Source organism: Ictalurus punctatus, chromosome 8, assembly GCF_001660625.3.
Source record: "Ictalurus punctatus breed USDA103 chromosome 8, Coco_2.0, whole genome shotgun sequence".
Classification (NCBI taxonomy): domain Eukaryota; kingdom Metazoa; phylum Chordata; class Actinopteri; order Siluriformes; family Ictaluridae; genus Ictalurus; species Ictalurus punctatus.
Genome location: NC_030423.2, coordinates 11,030,783 through 11,047,674, shown reverse-complemented (window position 1 = coordinate 11,047,674; position 16,892 = coordinate 11,030,783). Strand labels below are relative to the sequence as shown.

The 16,892-nt window shown below is 40.5% G+C and overlaps 2 protein-coding genes across 3 annotated transcripts; both read left to right on the top strand.

Moving 5' to 3' along the window:
* On the top strand, positions 1-6,248 carry fibpa (fibroblast growth factor (acidic) intracellular binding protein a). Its single transcript, XM_017474851.3, has 11 exons — positions 1-330; positions 420-531; positions 923-1,121; positions 1,215-1,341; positions 1,421-1,521; positions 4,076-4,209; positions 4,399-4,507; positions 4,625-4,688; positions 4,841-4,927; positions 5,009-5,106; positions 5,896-6,248. The coding sequence occupies exons 2-11, from the start codon at positions 447-449 to the stop codon at positions 5,963-5,965; spliced, it is 1,074 nt and encodes a 357-aa protein (XP_017330340.1). The 5' UTR covers positions 1-330; positions 420-446; the 3' UTR covers positions 5,966-6,248.
* Positions 6,249-7,442: 1,194 nt separating this feature from the next.
* On the top strand, positions 7,443-16,596 carry efemp2a (EGF containing fibulin extracellular matrix protein 2a). Of its 2 annotated transcripts, XM_047157165.2 has the most exons (12): positions 7,443-7,701; positions 9,540-9,676; positions 11,268-11,536; positions 11,657-11,705; positions 11,843-12,055; positions 12,646-12,768; positions 13,106-13,222; positions 13,799-13,918; positions 14,057-14,176; positions 14,306-14,432; positions 14,934-15,129; positions 15,656-16,596. In XM_047157165.2, exons 3-12 carry the CDS (start codon positions 11,441-11,443, stop codon positions 15,815-15,817), a joined length of 1,323 nt encoding a protein of 440 aa, XP_047013121.1. In that variant the 5' UTR covers positions 7,443-7,701; positions 9,540-9,676; positions 11,268-11,440; the 3' UTR covers positions 15,818-16,596. The 2 variants fall into 2 exon arrangements, with proteins under 2 accessions (XP_047013121.1, XP_017330338.1); XM_017474849.3 differs by lacking the exon at positions 9,540-9,676.
* The last annotated feature ends 296 nt before the right edge of the window (positions 16,597-16,892 follow it).

The window sequence follows — 16,892 nt, the reverse complement described above, 5'->3', positions numbered from 1 at the left end:
TTTTTTCGCTGCCCCGGAAGTGTTCATTTCATCTTTCCCATCAGTTAGCTAAGTGGTTTGTTGTTGTTGAGTGTTTGTAAGATGGTCGACTCATGTCGAGCTGAATTGATGGATTCAGCTGTACTGTTAGGCGGTTTATTTTGACCGCTAGTGCTTAATATATGCTATCAGTGTTCAGGTTTATGCTGCTCTTCCTACGTTTTCTGGAGCTAGTCAGCTAGCAGCTGCGGGCTAACGACAGCTACAGTGTAGTATTTATAGGACTAGCTAGCTCATGCTACATTTCCCAGTAACAAACACACAACCATATTAATATAACCACTTTTGCGGGTGAGTGCTCAGTTCAAAAAGTATTCATTAAACTCGTCACACTATAGTTATGTATGCTTTCGAACCGTAACGCATTTCTTTTATGCTAGCTAAATATATACAGTTTTCAAATCAAGATGTCAGTGGAGCTGGACGTGTTTGTGGGAAACACAACCATCATGGACAAGGAGGTGTACCAGTTATGGCTGAATGGATATACAGGTAGCATTACTCACAGCCTACAGACGTATGACACATATTACTGACCATCTTTCGAGCTGAGGAAACAGAAAGACTAAAGCTAGAGTAATTTCTATTTTTGATTAAAAAGATAGTAGTTTTGTGTCTCTGTTGATACCTGGTACTCATCAAATACTGTAATCATCTGATGTCAAGCTTCTGTCACCAACAGGTGTGCAAACATGCTTTAAGACAGTCTACAAGATCGTTGTTGTGCCAGTATAACATAACATGCCTTAACAGCATAAAATAGTTAGCTATAGGTACAGTTCCTGATACCAGAACTCGGTATCAGCAGCAAATAGTTACTCCTGATGTTCCATAAACCTAAGTGATGAGAAATCGGCATAAGCTGAATGAATTGTCTCTCTAGTGAACGATGCTGTGAAGGTGAGGATAGAGGGAGGTGTGATGGAAGAATGTGAGGCCAGTCCTGACGTCCTCCTGAGTGACACCATGGACCAGTTCCGAACCTTCCAGATGTGTGAGAGGCTTCTGCAAAATCCGGCTAAACTAGCTAACCAGCTTCTTTTCCAGATACCGCCAGATCGACAGGCCATGCTGATCGAAAGGTGTGCAGTATTAAATGCCTAATTCCACAAATCATCTGTTTAGTCGTTTCAGTTAACGTTTTGTAACAGTTATCGTCTTTGACACCTGTCCAGATATTATGCATTCGATGATGCCTTTGCTCGTGAGGTCCTTGGAAAGAAACTCTCCAAAGGGACAAAAAAAGACCTCGATGATGTTAGTGCAAAAACTGGCATTACACTGAAGAGCTGCAGGCGACAGGTGGGTAGATTAGTAATGCAGCTTGTAAATAAACTTGGAAAAGGGTTCGGTGGTACTGTACACGTTGTTTGTCTCGCAGTTTGACAACTTCAAGCGAGTGTTCAAAGTGGTGGAGGAACTCAAAGGCCCCCTGGTGGAAAACATAAAGCAGCACTTTCTGCTCCCTGACCAGCTAGCAAGGTGAGAAAGAAGTACAGTTGCTCATGTTCATGGATATCTGCATTTAATGATCTGCTTCTGACTCTCTGACCATTTACTAAAATTTTCATTCATGTTTATCAAGGACCCTCTAACTTTAAGTTCAATGTGACTTATGTACTGTAATAATAGCTTCTGTCAACTCACTGATAGTACAGTGGCTCCCCCTGGTTCTGCTCATGCACAGATTAAAGGTCGACCGATAGTTGATTTTACAGATACTGAGATAACTATGTTGGGTGGTACCTGTCAACAACCAATTAATCAATGGATAGTTTTTAAAATTGGTACTGAAGGAAAACACAACATTCAAAGAAAAATATTGCTGAATTTTATTACAGAAATAAACAGTACTGTTTGTACCATGAAAATGCACTGTACTTTTTAAAATAAAATAAATATATAAATATTAGGGCTGCAACTAAATATTATTTTCATAATCGATAAGTTGGCCGATTATTTTTTTGATTAATCGGATGGGGGAGGGGCAAACTTTCAGCGCCATGTTTTTTTGTATTTAAAATAGAATCCACAATCTGAGAGTTACAAATATAAACTTTACACAACTGTTTGTCCAATTATATAACACTGGAAAGAACCCAATAAACACACCAGAATATATGTTAATAATTTAGGACTGTAGTTTAATTGAGTGCTTTTTGTGCATCTATAAATAATGCATAAATACACACACGTGTGTGTGTGTGTGTGTGTATATATATATAATATTATTGTGCATTATGTTTTATTGATGCACAAAAAGCACTCAATTAAACTACAGTCCTAAATTAATAATAAAATCTAACTTTCACTGCACCTTGTGGTTTCTGTTACTCACTGCCTTTAGGCATAGTGTTTTACTTCTGTTTACTTTTGATCATAGTATAAGTGTATAGTATGTCATTTGGGATACAACTTTAGTATTTACTCTCTGATGCATGTTTTTGGAACAGAAGTAACATAGTGAGTAAACGTGCACCGTGCCACGTGCAGACCAACTAATCGATAATGAGATTCATTGACAACGATATATATATATATATAAAAATTATTAATAAACAATCAACTAAATAAAAGATGTACTCCAAATAAAAATAGAGACATCCACAATAAATAAACAAAAACAAACACTTCAAATAACACAACAAAATTTGTCAGTGATAGTTCTTATTTCGCCTCCAGAGGCCGCTCTCATACTGTATAATGAGAGGACCCTTCTCTGTTGCTACCACTGTGGGACAAGGGTCTCTGTAGGTCAGAGTAATGGGGAAAACTATGGGTGTGTGGGAAGACTATTTCAATAGGCCGAGAGCACTGTCGGTTACACATACAGGCGGTTGGTTAGTTAAATTGCAGTGCTGCGGGGATAACGTATTTTTGTAGGCAAACCCAGAAGTTAGCGTCACCCTGATTCCCTCGACAAAAATGGCTTTTGAATTATTGCAGAAAGTAAGCTGTGTGACCAACAAAAGTTTATGATTCTTACACGGTTTGTTCATTAAGACAATCTTCACAAATGAACACAATTGTTGAGTGTTGAAGCCTGAATAAATCGCCAGAAGGAAAACGCAAAAAGTTAAAGCTATAAACCAGCTACACCACGGTCACATGACTTCAGCGTCACCACCACGAAGCTTCCGATAGAATTTCTAGCACTACAATTTGAAGAAAAAAAGCCCAAAACACTGCAATTGGAAAATACTAAAAATTTAAAAATCTGTAAGCTGGAACGTTTGAGTTGGAATAGTTTGCAGGAGTGCAAGTATAAACACATCAAGGCTGTACTGTAGTGGATGAGTTTAATGTCCCCGACAACCTCTGTAGTCCCATTTAGCCACTTGTTAGCAACACGTAAAAGCAAATCACAAGTGTGATATTTCTGATGTATTTTATGTCCTAGAATAAAAAGTGAAAATATCTTGAGCTTGTGTTAACCACAGACTTTATTTTAGGCATTTAACCAAAACCTCCATCTTTTTGGTTCTGTATCGTTCGGTTCTGTAACCTCCATCTGTATGGTTAACGCTAATTGATCGATTCAGTTCCCATCAAGAACCTCTTTCCATGAATAAGAGAAACCTTTCAACACACCCATTACTAAGACCTGCCGAGACCCATGTTTGCCTGGAATGGAAAAAACGTGAAAAACTATTGGTGTGGGTTTTTGCAGATAAATGATAGTTCCAGCAATCGGTTATCAATCAGTTATCAAACTGATCAATCAGTCGATCTCTAGTACAGATATCACAATAATAACACTTTCAACAGTTATGCAATTATATTGGTTTTTCTAAATTTACTTCACTTACTTCATAGTCTGAGCTGTATCAGCACTCGTTGTGTGTTCGTGCTCATCCGAGAAACAAACAGTCATAACAGGCATTGTTGAAATGTTTTGGGATTGTTATTATGGATGAATTTATAGCTACAGTAATGCATTAAACAAATTCAGTTGTACCTTAGCAGAGCTGCTGATTCTTCCCTTTCATTCCCCTCCCTTATTTTCTCTGGACACTGCTGCGAATGCTTTTTACAGGGATTATGCGGCCATTGTGTTCTTTGCCAATAACCGTTTTGAAACAGGGAAGAAGAAGCTTCAGTATCTCACTTTTCAGGACTTTGCCTTCTGTGCTGGGCAGCTCATCAACAATTGGACAGTTGGAGCTGTGGGTAAGAGAATTTAAATTACTCAAATAATAAAATAAAAAAAAAAAACAACAGTCAGTAACTGTAAATGATTTGTTGGATTCTAGTTTATTTCAGTTCAATTTAGTTTGCTTCACCCTGTGATTATTAATAGTTCAGACTTTTAAAACCATTGCTGTAACCTTTCTCTTCTCATTCAACGTCTGCTCTAAGACAACATGGTGGAGGACATGGATGTAGATCTAGACAAAGAATTCCTTCAAGACCTCAAAGATCTCAAAATGTTAATCACAGACAAGGATCTTTTGGACCAACACAAAAGGTATTGGATTGCACTCTGGCATGATTTTGACTGAGGGATGTGGATGGAGATTAATGGAATTAATGTGTAAGTGCCAGTGTCTTGCTTTGTCATGAAGGCAATTTCTTATCTGTTTAGTCTAGTATGTGTAGCTCTGCGAGGAAAGACCAAAGTCTTCAATGAGATGGAAGCCAATTTTAAGGTACGAGACAGCCCATGTTAATTATGTATTACATGCTTTAGCAGTATGTCAGTGAAGTAGATTTCTTAAGATAAACTCTTAGTAGTCTGCTGTTAAGTTTGAAGGATAAAGAGAGTTTCAAGGGTTTTATTTGTAAAAATATCTCCCTCTAGAACCTCTCCAGGGGCCTTGTGAACATTGCTGCCAAATTAACAAACACAAAAGATGTTCGCGATTTCTTCATTGATCTTGTAGAAAAGGTAATATTCATCTCTTCAGCTGTGTTTCTGGAAATGTCAAGTTCTCTCGATGCTGACTTGAGACCTTGCTCATGTCCACAGTTTATTGAGCCTTGCAGGTCGGAAAAATGGACATCGACAGACGTCAACCTCTACCTCACCCACTACACAAACTCGGCACACATACTAGACAGTTTCAAGTAAGTGCATCGTCGTGACAACAGGACACATGTGAGCGACATGTCTTCTCATATCCAGGTCTAACAGTTTTCTCTACTTTTCTTTCTGGTGAAATACAGTACTGTGCAAAGGTTATGGGTATATCAAAAGAAATTCTGTAATGTAATGATATTTTCAAAAATGTTTGCGAAATTACAGAAAGTTGCGTGAACATTAAAAACAGTAAAACTGCATCAGTTCTCTGCTGTGCAGTTTTAGAAGGAAGGAAATGAGATGGTAGGTTGTGCTCCAAGTGTTTTGGAGAACATTTGCAGTTCTTCTGCTCACTTTGGTTCTCGCTTGTTTCAGTCAGACTCGATGATGGTTTTATCTGACAAGTGGCCTTTTACTTATTAAGTTACTTCCTTCAACATTAATCCAATCTTTGTAATATTCATTGAAAAAAAACTCTGAATGCTCTTTCATACTGACAAATAAAATGGACATCTAAAGCAAAAATGTTGTGTGTAGGACTTGCACAGTACTGTACAGTGTTCTACCAGTGGAGGTCACTGTGCCTCATATAATTTGAATTGAATATAGTTACCTTCTTTCTGGCCTAGTCATTTATACACTCGGACCACTGTAGAATGTGTACACCTACCAATATACTTAGCCACGTGAATTAGGTAGTACTCATGAGTTACTGTGTGGTTGTACAGTAACAAATACATAAATATGTCAAATGCTATTTGGTTTACTATAATGTTGCTTCTCTGTGGCGTTTTTATGCTGCTCTGTCTCACTCTTTCTCTTTTTCTCATTCTCAGGCACCAGACTGTCTGGACTAGGTATATGGGAGTTATTAAAAGCTGCATCATCAGAATGTATCATGAATGAAGAATAACAGTTCTTTGTTGTTTCTTTCTCTCCTCTTCACCCTTAATCAAAACCGCTCTGGACTCATCCCAACCCAGTTCGCAGTCTGACCCTGTCTTTCTTTAAATCCCCATGTTCATCATTTTCCTCCTCTAATCCTTACCCAAATATCTCCAACAGCTGGCCATCTCCTGGACTCCCTCTTCCCCCTTCCCTTTATCCTCTGTTCATTTCTTCACCCATTGGCCAATGTCAATCCCAGGATGACTTGTAAATAAACAGAGTATTCTATCAGTCCTCCCTACACTGTTTCCTCACTGACTTTACTATATGTGGTCCAAACATTGCTATTTAAATGGTCCTAACTGCTAATATTAAGTTTAATGAATAATACTGTCAGATTATTCTAAAATTCTACCATTAGAATAAGATTGAATCACACTGGATAAGAAGAATGATATTTATACCATGTGGTTTGTCTTTTGAACAGTTGAACCAATAAGTGTGAGATGTCGAAGCCTGGTGTGTGAGATGGGTGTCGTGTGTGTGGCCTTTTGAGAGGGTGGACATGCAGTAGGGGGGCACAATTTGTCAAGCTTTTAGGGGGGTACATATGGTGTGTGGGTGTTCAGTGTTGTCACAGACCTCAGGCACAGGCCAGTAAATGAATATTTCTGCTTTTTCCAATGGATGAAGCTGCTTTTTTAATACCTATATTATAAAATATTTTTTCTTTATAAACGTGTTTTAAAAAAAGAAGAAAAAGAAAAGCACTGACCTGGATAGATGCATCAATATGTCCGTGCTGAATCCATATTGAAATGCCGTAGACTAATATTTGGGATAGGTTTTGTGTTACTACTCTGTGTGAGAAAGTAGGCTATATGCCTATAACAGTATTAATGAAGTAAAGGTGTAATCTGTGTCACTATAAACTGCATGGCATTTAAACATTTCTTTCTTCATATGATCAGTAAGGACCTCCAGTTTAAATATTTGGACAGAACGAAAAAAGAAAGGATGTTTCCAAGCAGATGTGCAAAAGTGTATTCCTCTGCCCCCCCTCCCCCTCTTGCTTTCCCTCTCTCTCTCTCCTCCTCCTCTTCTTCTTCTTCTTCTCTTGCTAATTTTTGACCACATTCCACCAGCCTCTCTTCCATGCTATAAATATCTGGAGTATGAAAGTGAGCGAGTCGAGTGAGCAGTGGAGTGGAGTGAAAAAGATGGGTGAGATGAAGGTTGAATTGAGGTGGGAGGGGGGAAATGGAGAGAAAGTTGCAAGCTGTGGGGGGTGAGTTTAAATGAAACCAGGTGCGTTACAGCCCTAATGTGCATGTGTGCGACTGTGTGAATCTATGCACTGTTGTTCTCCCGGCAAATCGGACAGATTTGGAATTTTGGAATTTGGGCCGCAGACCAGGAATTTTCATCCTGGGGGGTGAGGCGGGGGTGTCCGGGGGGCGGAGGATGGCTGCACAGGGGGCCTAGAGGGGGGGTCAGAATGGGCTGTCCCTCTTTTTCTTGTGAACACGCTCACACTCCAGCTGTCTGTCTCCACACTCCCTCACTCTCACACTGAAGAGGCAGAACAAGGCAGTAGAAGGCGGCGAAGGGCCAGAGAGGATCAACAAGAGCGCAAAAGAGGCCGGAAGAGAAGAGGAGTGTAGAGGAAAAGCCAGAGACACGCTCTAAAAGCGGAATCCGAGCCCACGACCAGAAGAAAGTTATCGAAGAACAAAACGAAAGAAAAGTGTCCTGTAAGTATGCATGTGTTATATTTAAAATAAAGTACGTATCTGAAAAGTAAGGACAATAAAATGATGCTGTTCCATACGGAATATATGATTATACCATAATCTGATATCAATGCAGATGAAAAAAATGCTGATGTGGTCATCAAAATGAAGTGAAGGCCATGAGGAGGAGAGAGCAAGCAGACAATGAGACAGGCAGAGAATGTATGAGTGTGTGTGTGTGCAAGACAGAAAGCGAGGGTGAGAGCGACAGTTTTTAATCATTCCCAGGCTCTTTAAAGGTCTTTGAACGTCATACTTGCTCTTCTGATCTTCTGATATCAGGCTTGAATGCTTTGTGCTACTTTTGTTCAGCCACAAAAAAAAAAAATTAAATACACTGAATACAATCACCTTCCAACCTATGCAATGCCATTTATATATCTTTAGCTAGTCTCCAGAGATGCTCCAGACAGTAGTGATTATTCCTTTAGTGTATGTTACCCAACCATCAGCATATTGTTACACATCATGCGTCACGTACGTAGTATTGCAAAACTTTCCAAACCATTTTCCAGCTCCTATTTCACAACTAGTCTAAATGTCACTTCTTGTCTGATCCCCATTCAGACAAGTGGGGTGCACTGGCTTTGGCTTTTAAGAGTAGATTTAATATATGAGAGCAACATGTGTGTGTGCTTCTTGTTTCAGTGCACTTTTAGTCTCATTGTATTAAATAGACAACTCTTGGGTTCCTTGAAGTTTTGGGCATACAGAAAATCCCTGAGGTACTTAGTAGTGTGAACATTTGTGCCTACAAAAACATTTTGGCCCCCTGAAGAAACACAGGTGCCATAACAAGAAGAGAAAACACACACAATTAAATACCCACATGACGTCACAGCTGGGAACAGTAGCCTACTATACTAACACAAGCTACTTCTATATTGCAAAGAACTTCATGACATTTATTTATGCTTTTTTGGTAATTACTGACATCTGCCTGCATTATTTTATATGGCTTGGTGCTGACTCGAGCATTTATTCAAAGGAAGAGAAGCATGCAGTGCCCTGCGGCTCAGTGTCACTGCAGACACTGTAAATGTTTGTTCTCTGCATTTTCTTTCTTTATATATATTTAAAAAAAACAACACCCTTATGTTTCACTTATAAACTAATCTAATATGTTTGCGCATTACAGTCTAATGTAAGCAGTTTATAATATTACCTGAGAACCAAGTAACATGTCTCCTCGACCAGAGTCATATATTTATATTAAAAGTCATGGCAGACGTCACACATGTTCCTAAGTGCTGGAAAAAGCATAAACACACCACTGTGGTTTACACTGGTCGGTGGTGTTCCAGTCAATTATTGCACCATTTGGTTTGAGGAGGCCATGTCCAGCACGTCCACAGTGACATTTTTTTCGAGCACCTTGACAGAATGTCAGCTTCATGGGCAGCTGAGCAGAACAGAACAGAGCACAGACGCACAACAGGAAAGGGTGATGTGATTGTTTTTGCAAAAGGTAGAGAGGTGTAAGAAGAAATGTTTTGTCTCTACACGCGTGGTCCGCAAATGTTACCAATGAAAGCTGGATTTTAAGAGCCATTCCGATTGGTACAGGTTAGTGAAGAGGAACTTCTGAGTACTTCTTGGTCCTAGAGGCTGACTCTATATGCACAACGTTTGCAACTTTTTATTTGCTATTATGCACCAGATACACTATTTCAGTTTTAGAATTCATAAGTATGAATGAAATAAACTAAATTAACGTTAATATTTCTTCACTGAGAACATGAGGTATGATATAGGTCTTGGAAAGTGCCATCTCAGGTAGGCCTGCTTGCCCTTTCCAGTGAACTTCAAGGGGCTTTCCTGAGGATGCGATACTCTGGGAAAACTCCGCCACAGTCCGGTTGACCCGAGTCGAGAGCCGTGCCCACATCCTCACCAGTGGCATTCCAGGAAACTGAGGGATACTTGGCGCGCCACGGTAGTCTAAATTGCCCTTACCACCAAACATACTCTGACCAGTGTCCAACATGGTTCTGCTCTGCCCTTAGGTTGCTACCATGGCAGATTCTGGATTTTCTCAAACTATATGCTTGCTGTAGAGAGAGAGAGAGAGAGAGAGAATGAATACATACCTAGTAGCAGTTGGATGAACTAGTAACGGCTAGTAACTGGTGTGGGAACAGCCATACCAGTTAACAAATATAGAGGCATGGAAATAATGCTAAAAATGAACATAAAAGTTATTTTTAAAAGAGTCTTCTATGACTTTCCATAGGAATTTGTGTCACAGGGTGCAAACTTGATGGCTCATAAACTGGCCCATCTTCCACATACAGGTGTGCATTAGAAGGAATGTTTAACCTTCGAAACATAGTACTAACATGTGCTGTGCTTAAACTGTGTAAATATGTGAATTATGTGGAGAGCTTTTATTGCAGGAACATTGCAATCACGACTTGAGAAATCACAGTCTGTCAGAAGCACAGAGTAAAAACGTAATTCTATCACAAATCATATTTGCTGCTGCATTCAGTCTTTAATAGGATTTGTTCGTGTCTGAGGTTTCCTTATGTGTACTGTAAGTCATGACGAATAACATTGTGCAGTCTGGGCCGAAGCAAAGCAATCTCATTTGGAGGTGATGTAACAAAATCAGAATGTGTGTTTGCGTGTGCATGTTGCCCTGTGGCTAGCTGTTTATCACTTTGAGTCAATTTGACTATACCAGTGCAGAGACCAAAGTGCCTTCCATAGTGTGACCGCGAGGTCTGACAAAGACATTCATGTTTTGGAGTCAAGACAACTTCTGATTTCTTTACAGTGTGTATCTGAATGTTTGTGCGAGTGAGGCTTTTCATGTGTCAGGAAGACAGTGGTTATGATCTTCCACCGTGCTATTTTCTCTCTGGCACAAACCAGCTCACTGCACTGCCACTACACAGTCCAGAAGCAGAACTGTTTTATAAGTATTGCATTTGGCTGCTTTTCTATTTATTCTCCAGCCAAGAGACCTGAAAGACAGGACTTATTCAAGCAGACAGATTTACTTAGAAATCTCAACCCTCTCTATAACCAAGAACAGTAGCTGAAGTTTAAGACTCTAAGTGAGCTCTTTCAGGCCGTTTGATTCCATAACATGTTCTAGCTAAAAATGGCTGACAGCATGAAAGGCAAGCTGTTAGACTTACAGTCTGGTCAAATGTTAATAGCTGTTGGTATGTACTGCATGTAAAAGGCACTGATGCCCTGCGATTGTAATAAAGGTGTGACTAATTGTGTGCAAGTCCAGTTCAGCCACCAGAGGGAGCCATCCGGTTGCCACATACAGTACATGGTGACCTTGTGATGAAGGCCAATTTAGATGTTAATTATCATTTAAAGTACATGTAAAATCAATTAAACGGTCCAGTCTTTGCAAAAAAAAAAAATGGAGATACACAAATGAAAATAAATATCGCATGATGCAATTAAATCTGTAACAAATGAACATATAAAAAACTAATTTTGAATGTCAGAATTTTCAGACTGTAAGGTACTTATTCGGTTCTCTTGCCCTCTCCTTTTCCCAGTGCCCTCCAGATTCCGCAGTGTGATTTCGAACCTGGGGTTAAAGCCGTTGTCCTCATCCTCATCCTTCCCCCGAGACCCTGCAGCGTGTGCCAGCGTGTGTCTGCGTTCGACACGCTACTTGTACGTTTTCTCTGAGCTCATAAGAGGCAGGTGAAAGTGTCTCTGTGTGAAGATGTGGTCCGTGTGTGTTTCATTTTTGTGTGTGTGCGTTTCTGTGCTCCTCCACCAAGCTATTTCACAGCCACCCACAGAAAGTGACACCTACACGGTAAGGAGGGAAGGAGCTGTTTCCCCACTCTTTTTCTTTTCATTTGATAAACATATGTCTACAAATGCGTAGTAGGAAAGCATTTGCATTCATGCCTCTTATTCTTTGCTGAAACTTCAGGAATGCACAGATGGCTATCACTGGGATCCACAAACTCAACACTGCAAAGGTAAAACATCTTCACGCTTCCTGATGCTTCATGTCATTGTGTTAACCATGTTAACATAGAAATATATATAAAAAAAAGAGTCCTGTTATAAAAAGTGAAGTTCCAAATCTCTGAACATGTTCCCTTTTCCCTCTCAGACATAAATGAATGTGAAACTATCCCAGAGGCGTGTAAGGGTGAGATGAAGTGTTTCAACCATTATGGCGGCTACTTGTGTCTCCCGCGCTCTGCCTCAGTAATCCCTGCCCCTGATCCACCCAACCAAATCCCTGCTGGTGTGGGCAACACCTCAAGCGAGCCTTACAACCCCTGTCCCAGCGGCTATGAGGCTCATGGAGACAGCTGCGTGGGTGAGTGTGTTTGGAAATGTGTGTACTTTGGGAGGGGAGGGGAGTGTAGTGTGGGTGTTCGTGAACAGGTGGCAGGAGTGAGTGACGGTGCGAATGGGTGTATTGTGAAGGCGCCATTTTTCACAATTGCACTCTGATTTCGTTTTACAAGGAATTGATCAAATAAACAAAATTACATATAACTTTTGGGCTATATACTGTATGTGTAGGAGAGTGTTTATTGTGGGTTCCAGGACAATTGAGCTAGCAATTCAGAAACAGGTGGTATGCAAGGAAGAGGTTGTCTGGGAGTTTTGCATGACTTGGTAGGGGGTGGTCTGCAGGAGGTAGAGGGATTTGGTGGGCTAAGCTGTTTCCCAGCTGCTATCAGCAGTCAAATCCTCATTAATGCACCACACAGTTACTATTACTCAGCACTCAGCATAAAGTCACACAGTTAGCATTTCTTTATTCCTTCAAGCTGTTAGTCATAAATCACCAAGTGGCCTCTTTGCTGCAGTAACAAAATACCAGTGCAGCAGCAAATACGAAAGGAACAAAGTGAAAGGAACAAATGTGACTCACAGTGAATTGTTTTGATGCTCACACAGATTTGGATGAGTGTGAACGGGATGAACACGACTGCCAACCCAGTCAGGATTGCATCAATACAGAGGGCTCATTCACTTGCCAGTGCCCGAATGGATACCGCAAAGTGGGAACAGAGTGCATTGGTAAAAAGCAGCTACACTTTTAAAGTGGCATGAACAGAATCATCATATAGCCAGTTCATACTGAATGTACTTAGAATACATACTCCTGCCATTAGAGGGTCATATGTGGGTAAATGTGAGTCGATGATGCTTAAGGAGTAACAAGCTGAGAAACTTATTTGTGATTTTCAGCCAGTGCACTTTTAAATGTCCCGCCCTCCCACCTCTAACTTGGAGAACCAGTGTCATTAGGATATAAAGACTGCCATTCAACTGAATGTGATTGTGTTGATGGAGGTGATTGAGGATTGAGCTGAATGTGCAGTTCACCTGAATTTTCCCCCTTCACTTTTGTCAGACATCGATGAGTGTCGGTACCGGTACTGCCAGCACCGCTGCGTTAACGTGCCCGGCTCTTTCTCCTGCCAGTGCGAGCCTGGCTTCCAGCTGGCAGGCAACAATCGCTCCTGCATTGGTGAGTGTGCCCACACATTGCCACCCCCGCACATAGCCAACAATGCTGTGCCCTGAGTCATAGGCCATCCTCCACACACACACTCAAACTGTGCACACACGGTAATTTGGAAAACCAGGCCCACATACTGTTGTACAATATCATCCTACACCTCAGTTCCTCTGAACAGAGGCCAAAGTCAAAACAAACTGCCACAACACCTCGAATTAGGTGAATAAGTGACACTGTAGTGACATAAGGGAACAATTACTGTGGTATTCCAAAGTACTGGGGCAAATCCTACGTTAGAAAAAATAAACTTTCCATTCCTGTGTCCAATACCTTGTATAACCTCACATTGTGAAACACTATCTAATAATTTTGCATAAAAATAACTGAAAAGTTATAACACGTATGGGAAAAGTTATTTTTATGTCGCTGATGTCAATCTTTAAAACAAAAAAAACAAAACAAGGAATAAATATAGTTCCACATTGGCACTTTCTGAATACATAATGACTGCACTTTTTCCATGAAACGTGCTCTGTAAAGCATACTTATAATTTGTGTCTGCTGTGTCATGATTTGTGGTTTCAGACGTGGATGAGTGCAACATGGGCGCCCCCTGTAGTCAGAGGTGTTATAACACGTATGGGACTTTCCTTTGCCGATGTGAGCAGGGTTACGAGCTAGGCCCAGATGGATTCACCTGCAAAGGTGAGTGACGGAAGCAGAGACATACACAGTGAAGCAAAAAACACATCTTCTGTGCAACGTAAACAGCATATTACTGACTACTTTTAATTTGGTTACTTTTTAGTCCACCTCCTAATGTCTTCTTTATTCTTTACACAGACATAGATGAGTGCAGTTTCTCTAGTTATCTTTGTCAGCACCAGTGTGTAAATGAGCCTGGCAAATTTTCATGTGTCTGCCCAGAAGGCTACCAACTCCTCGGGACTCGTCTCTGCCAAGGTCAGCCTCTGTCTCTCCTCATCTACTTCATACACTGGCCTCATTCAGCCTTTCATTATTTTCTCATTTTGACTGTTAGATTCATGCCATTTGATTCCATTTCTGATTTGTATGTGTGTCTTAATGTAGATATAAATGAGTGCGAGACAGGAGCGCACCAGTGCACTGATAGCCAGACGTGTGTGAACATTCATGGCGGTCATCAGTGCTTTGACACGAACCGTTGTCAGGAGCCTTATGTTCAAGTATCAAACAAGTGAGTGAAGTGGTTTTAGCCTAGCCGGTCCATATACTCACTTATTTCCTCAGTCATTAAAATAGGATGTTTGTTCTCTTTGTGCCAGTTGTATTTATATCAGGGATAACTTTCTGTTTCTGAAACTGCACTATGAGTTTTTCCATAGCTCTGGATTGCCTTAAAGCATAATTCAATACACTCTACCTCCTTCCAAAAACCTGACATTGGTAATAAATGGCATAGAAGGTGTATGGAGACCATCCAGGATGATAAATTTGTCTGACCTGTGGAAAATTCTAAGGCCTAAATCTCTCTACTGAACCAGTAGATGAAAAGAATAATACAATATCAATTGGTTTACTTAAGGATAAATGAAGGTGTGAGAAATACTGGGTTGTAGCCATCACCGAATCCCTTCAGCTCCGCATTTCATTCTGCAACAACAATCATGCATCTGCTATGTCAAATATTGTTAAACCATTATTGTTAACCTGAATATTGTTAACCCTGTCTCTCTAGTCGCTGTGTGTGTCCTGTGTCTAAACCTGGCTGCGGAGACTTGCCCTTCTCCATTGTGCACCGTTATATGAGCATCACCTCAGAACGGTCCGTCCCATCTGACATCTTCCAGATCCAGGCCACAAGTATCTACCCTGGAGCATACAACACCTTCCGCATCCGCTCTGGAGATGACAATGGGGACTTTTACATCAGGGTGAGATGCAATTTATTGATGTTTATTGATTTAAAAGCTCCTGGGGTTACTTTTCTGAACATTACCCTACCCGATCTTGGCTTTTGAATTGGATAATATCTTGCAATCTTTCTATTTCTGGGATTTAAACTACAGAAGCCAAAATGTGGGCAGTTAATATTTGAGAACATGGAGCTGGGAGAAGGGAGGGAGGTAGGGAGGGAGGGAGACAGGGAAAGGAGGGGGAGAGGGCACTGATGTTAACAGTGGAAAAGTGCCAAAGTTTGAGGACAATGCAGTTCTATTTTGGTGCCAGATTTTCTATTTATAGCTTTTAATAGTCTAAGGAGCAGGGGGACAATGCACAGTACTATTGCTTAGCCTTCATGCATGGTTTCATCTGTTTCGGGTATATGTAGTGGTGCTAATATCTTGTGCAGCTTTCACAAGTTCATTACGTCATTACGATCACTGGACCATGTATTACACTATGCTAATTTCCCAATACTGCAGACTTGTAAGCCAAATGGTTTGTCTTCTCTCTTAGCAAATCAACAATATCAGTGCCATGCTGGTGCTAGCCCGTGCTGTGACTGGACCCAAAGAGTATGTTCTGGACTTGGAGATGGTTTCGGTCAACCCCCTCATGAGCTACCAGACTAGTTCAGCTCTACGCTTATCGGTCTATGTGGGGCCTCATGCTTTCTAAATTAGAGTTACATTTAGAGCAGGGTGGGGGGGAGGGAAAGGGCTTGCAAATAAAAAGGTGGCAGAGATGTGAAGTACGGACGACATATCCATTGAGGATGAGGAGGGATTGATTTGGAGATACTGGCATAATTAGCAAAACATCTCCCCCAAGTCTGCTGGAAGAGCAATGCCAAGCTATCTCATACGAAATCAAAACAAACTATACAACTACTACTTCACAAGTGATGCTGGTCTTACAGACAGGTAATATAATTGCAGACATAGCCATACCACACATGGTTTTCTATATTGTGTATGAATACCAAATAAAAAGGAGCTGCACTACAATTTCAAAATCTGCTGTACAATCCATATTGCCATTACTTTTGGCCTTTCTCATACCTCTCATGTCATCCATGCTCATTTTCAAGATTGCTTCTTTACTTGACAATGTGTTTTCTTTCTATTTTTGCCTCTTAGAACAAATTCATTTCACTGATTAGTTTTCGCCACAGCCCTCGCTGTTTGGCCAACGCATCCTCCTCCTCTTTTCTCAGATATATGTAGCAGTTTTAGTGTAAAATAATATATGCAGCTCTGCAAACTTCTTTCTGTGCATTGTCTGCCATTACTATTCTTCAGTAACCACTCAGTCCTACATCTACATGTCTATATTTTCTTCCACCCCCAAAATGATCAGTAATATTCACATTATGTGTGTAGTTTGTCATACCATGCTGTCAATGTTGTTCTTTTATGTTCTGGACTTATTACTGTAATAAATATGATAATACCATATCATTCTGGCTATAGACCCCTATGTTGAGTTGTTTTCTATTACAGTCTATATTTGACTGTCATTCTTTTGTTTTCATGGTTCACTTACTAACTCCATGCTAGTGGACTGTTTTTATCTTTCTTACTTTGCGGAATCTCTTCAACAGGAACACTGGAATAGACATAACCTTTTAAGTCACAGCAAGGAAATGAATAGTTTCGTTTAGTTGTCAGAGTCCATTGGTTTGCGATATGCAAAACGCCTGGTACCTCAGCTGAGAGGGATGAACATTTTCATCGATAGTTTCCCAATTCTT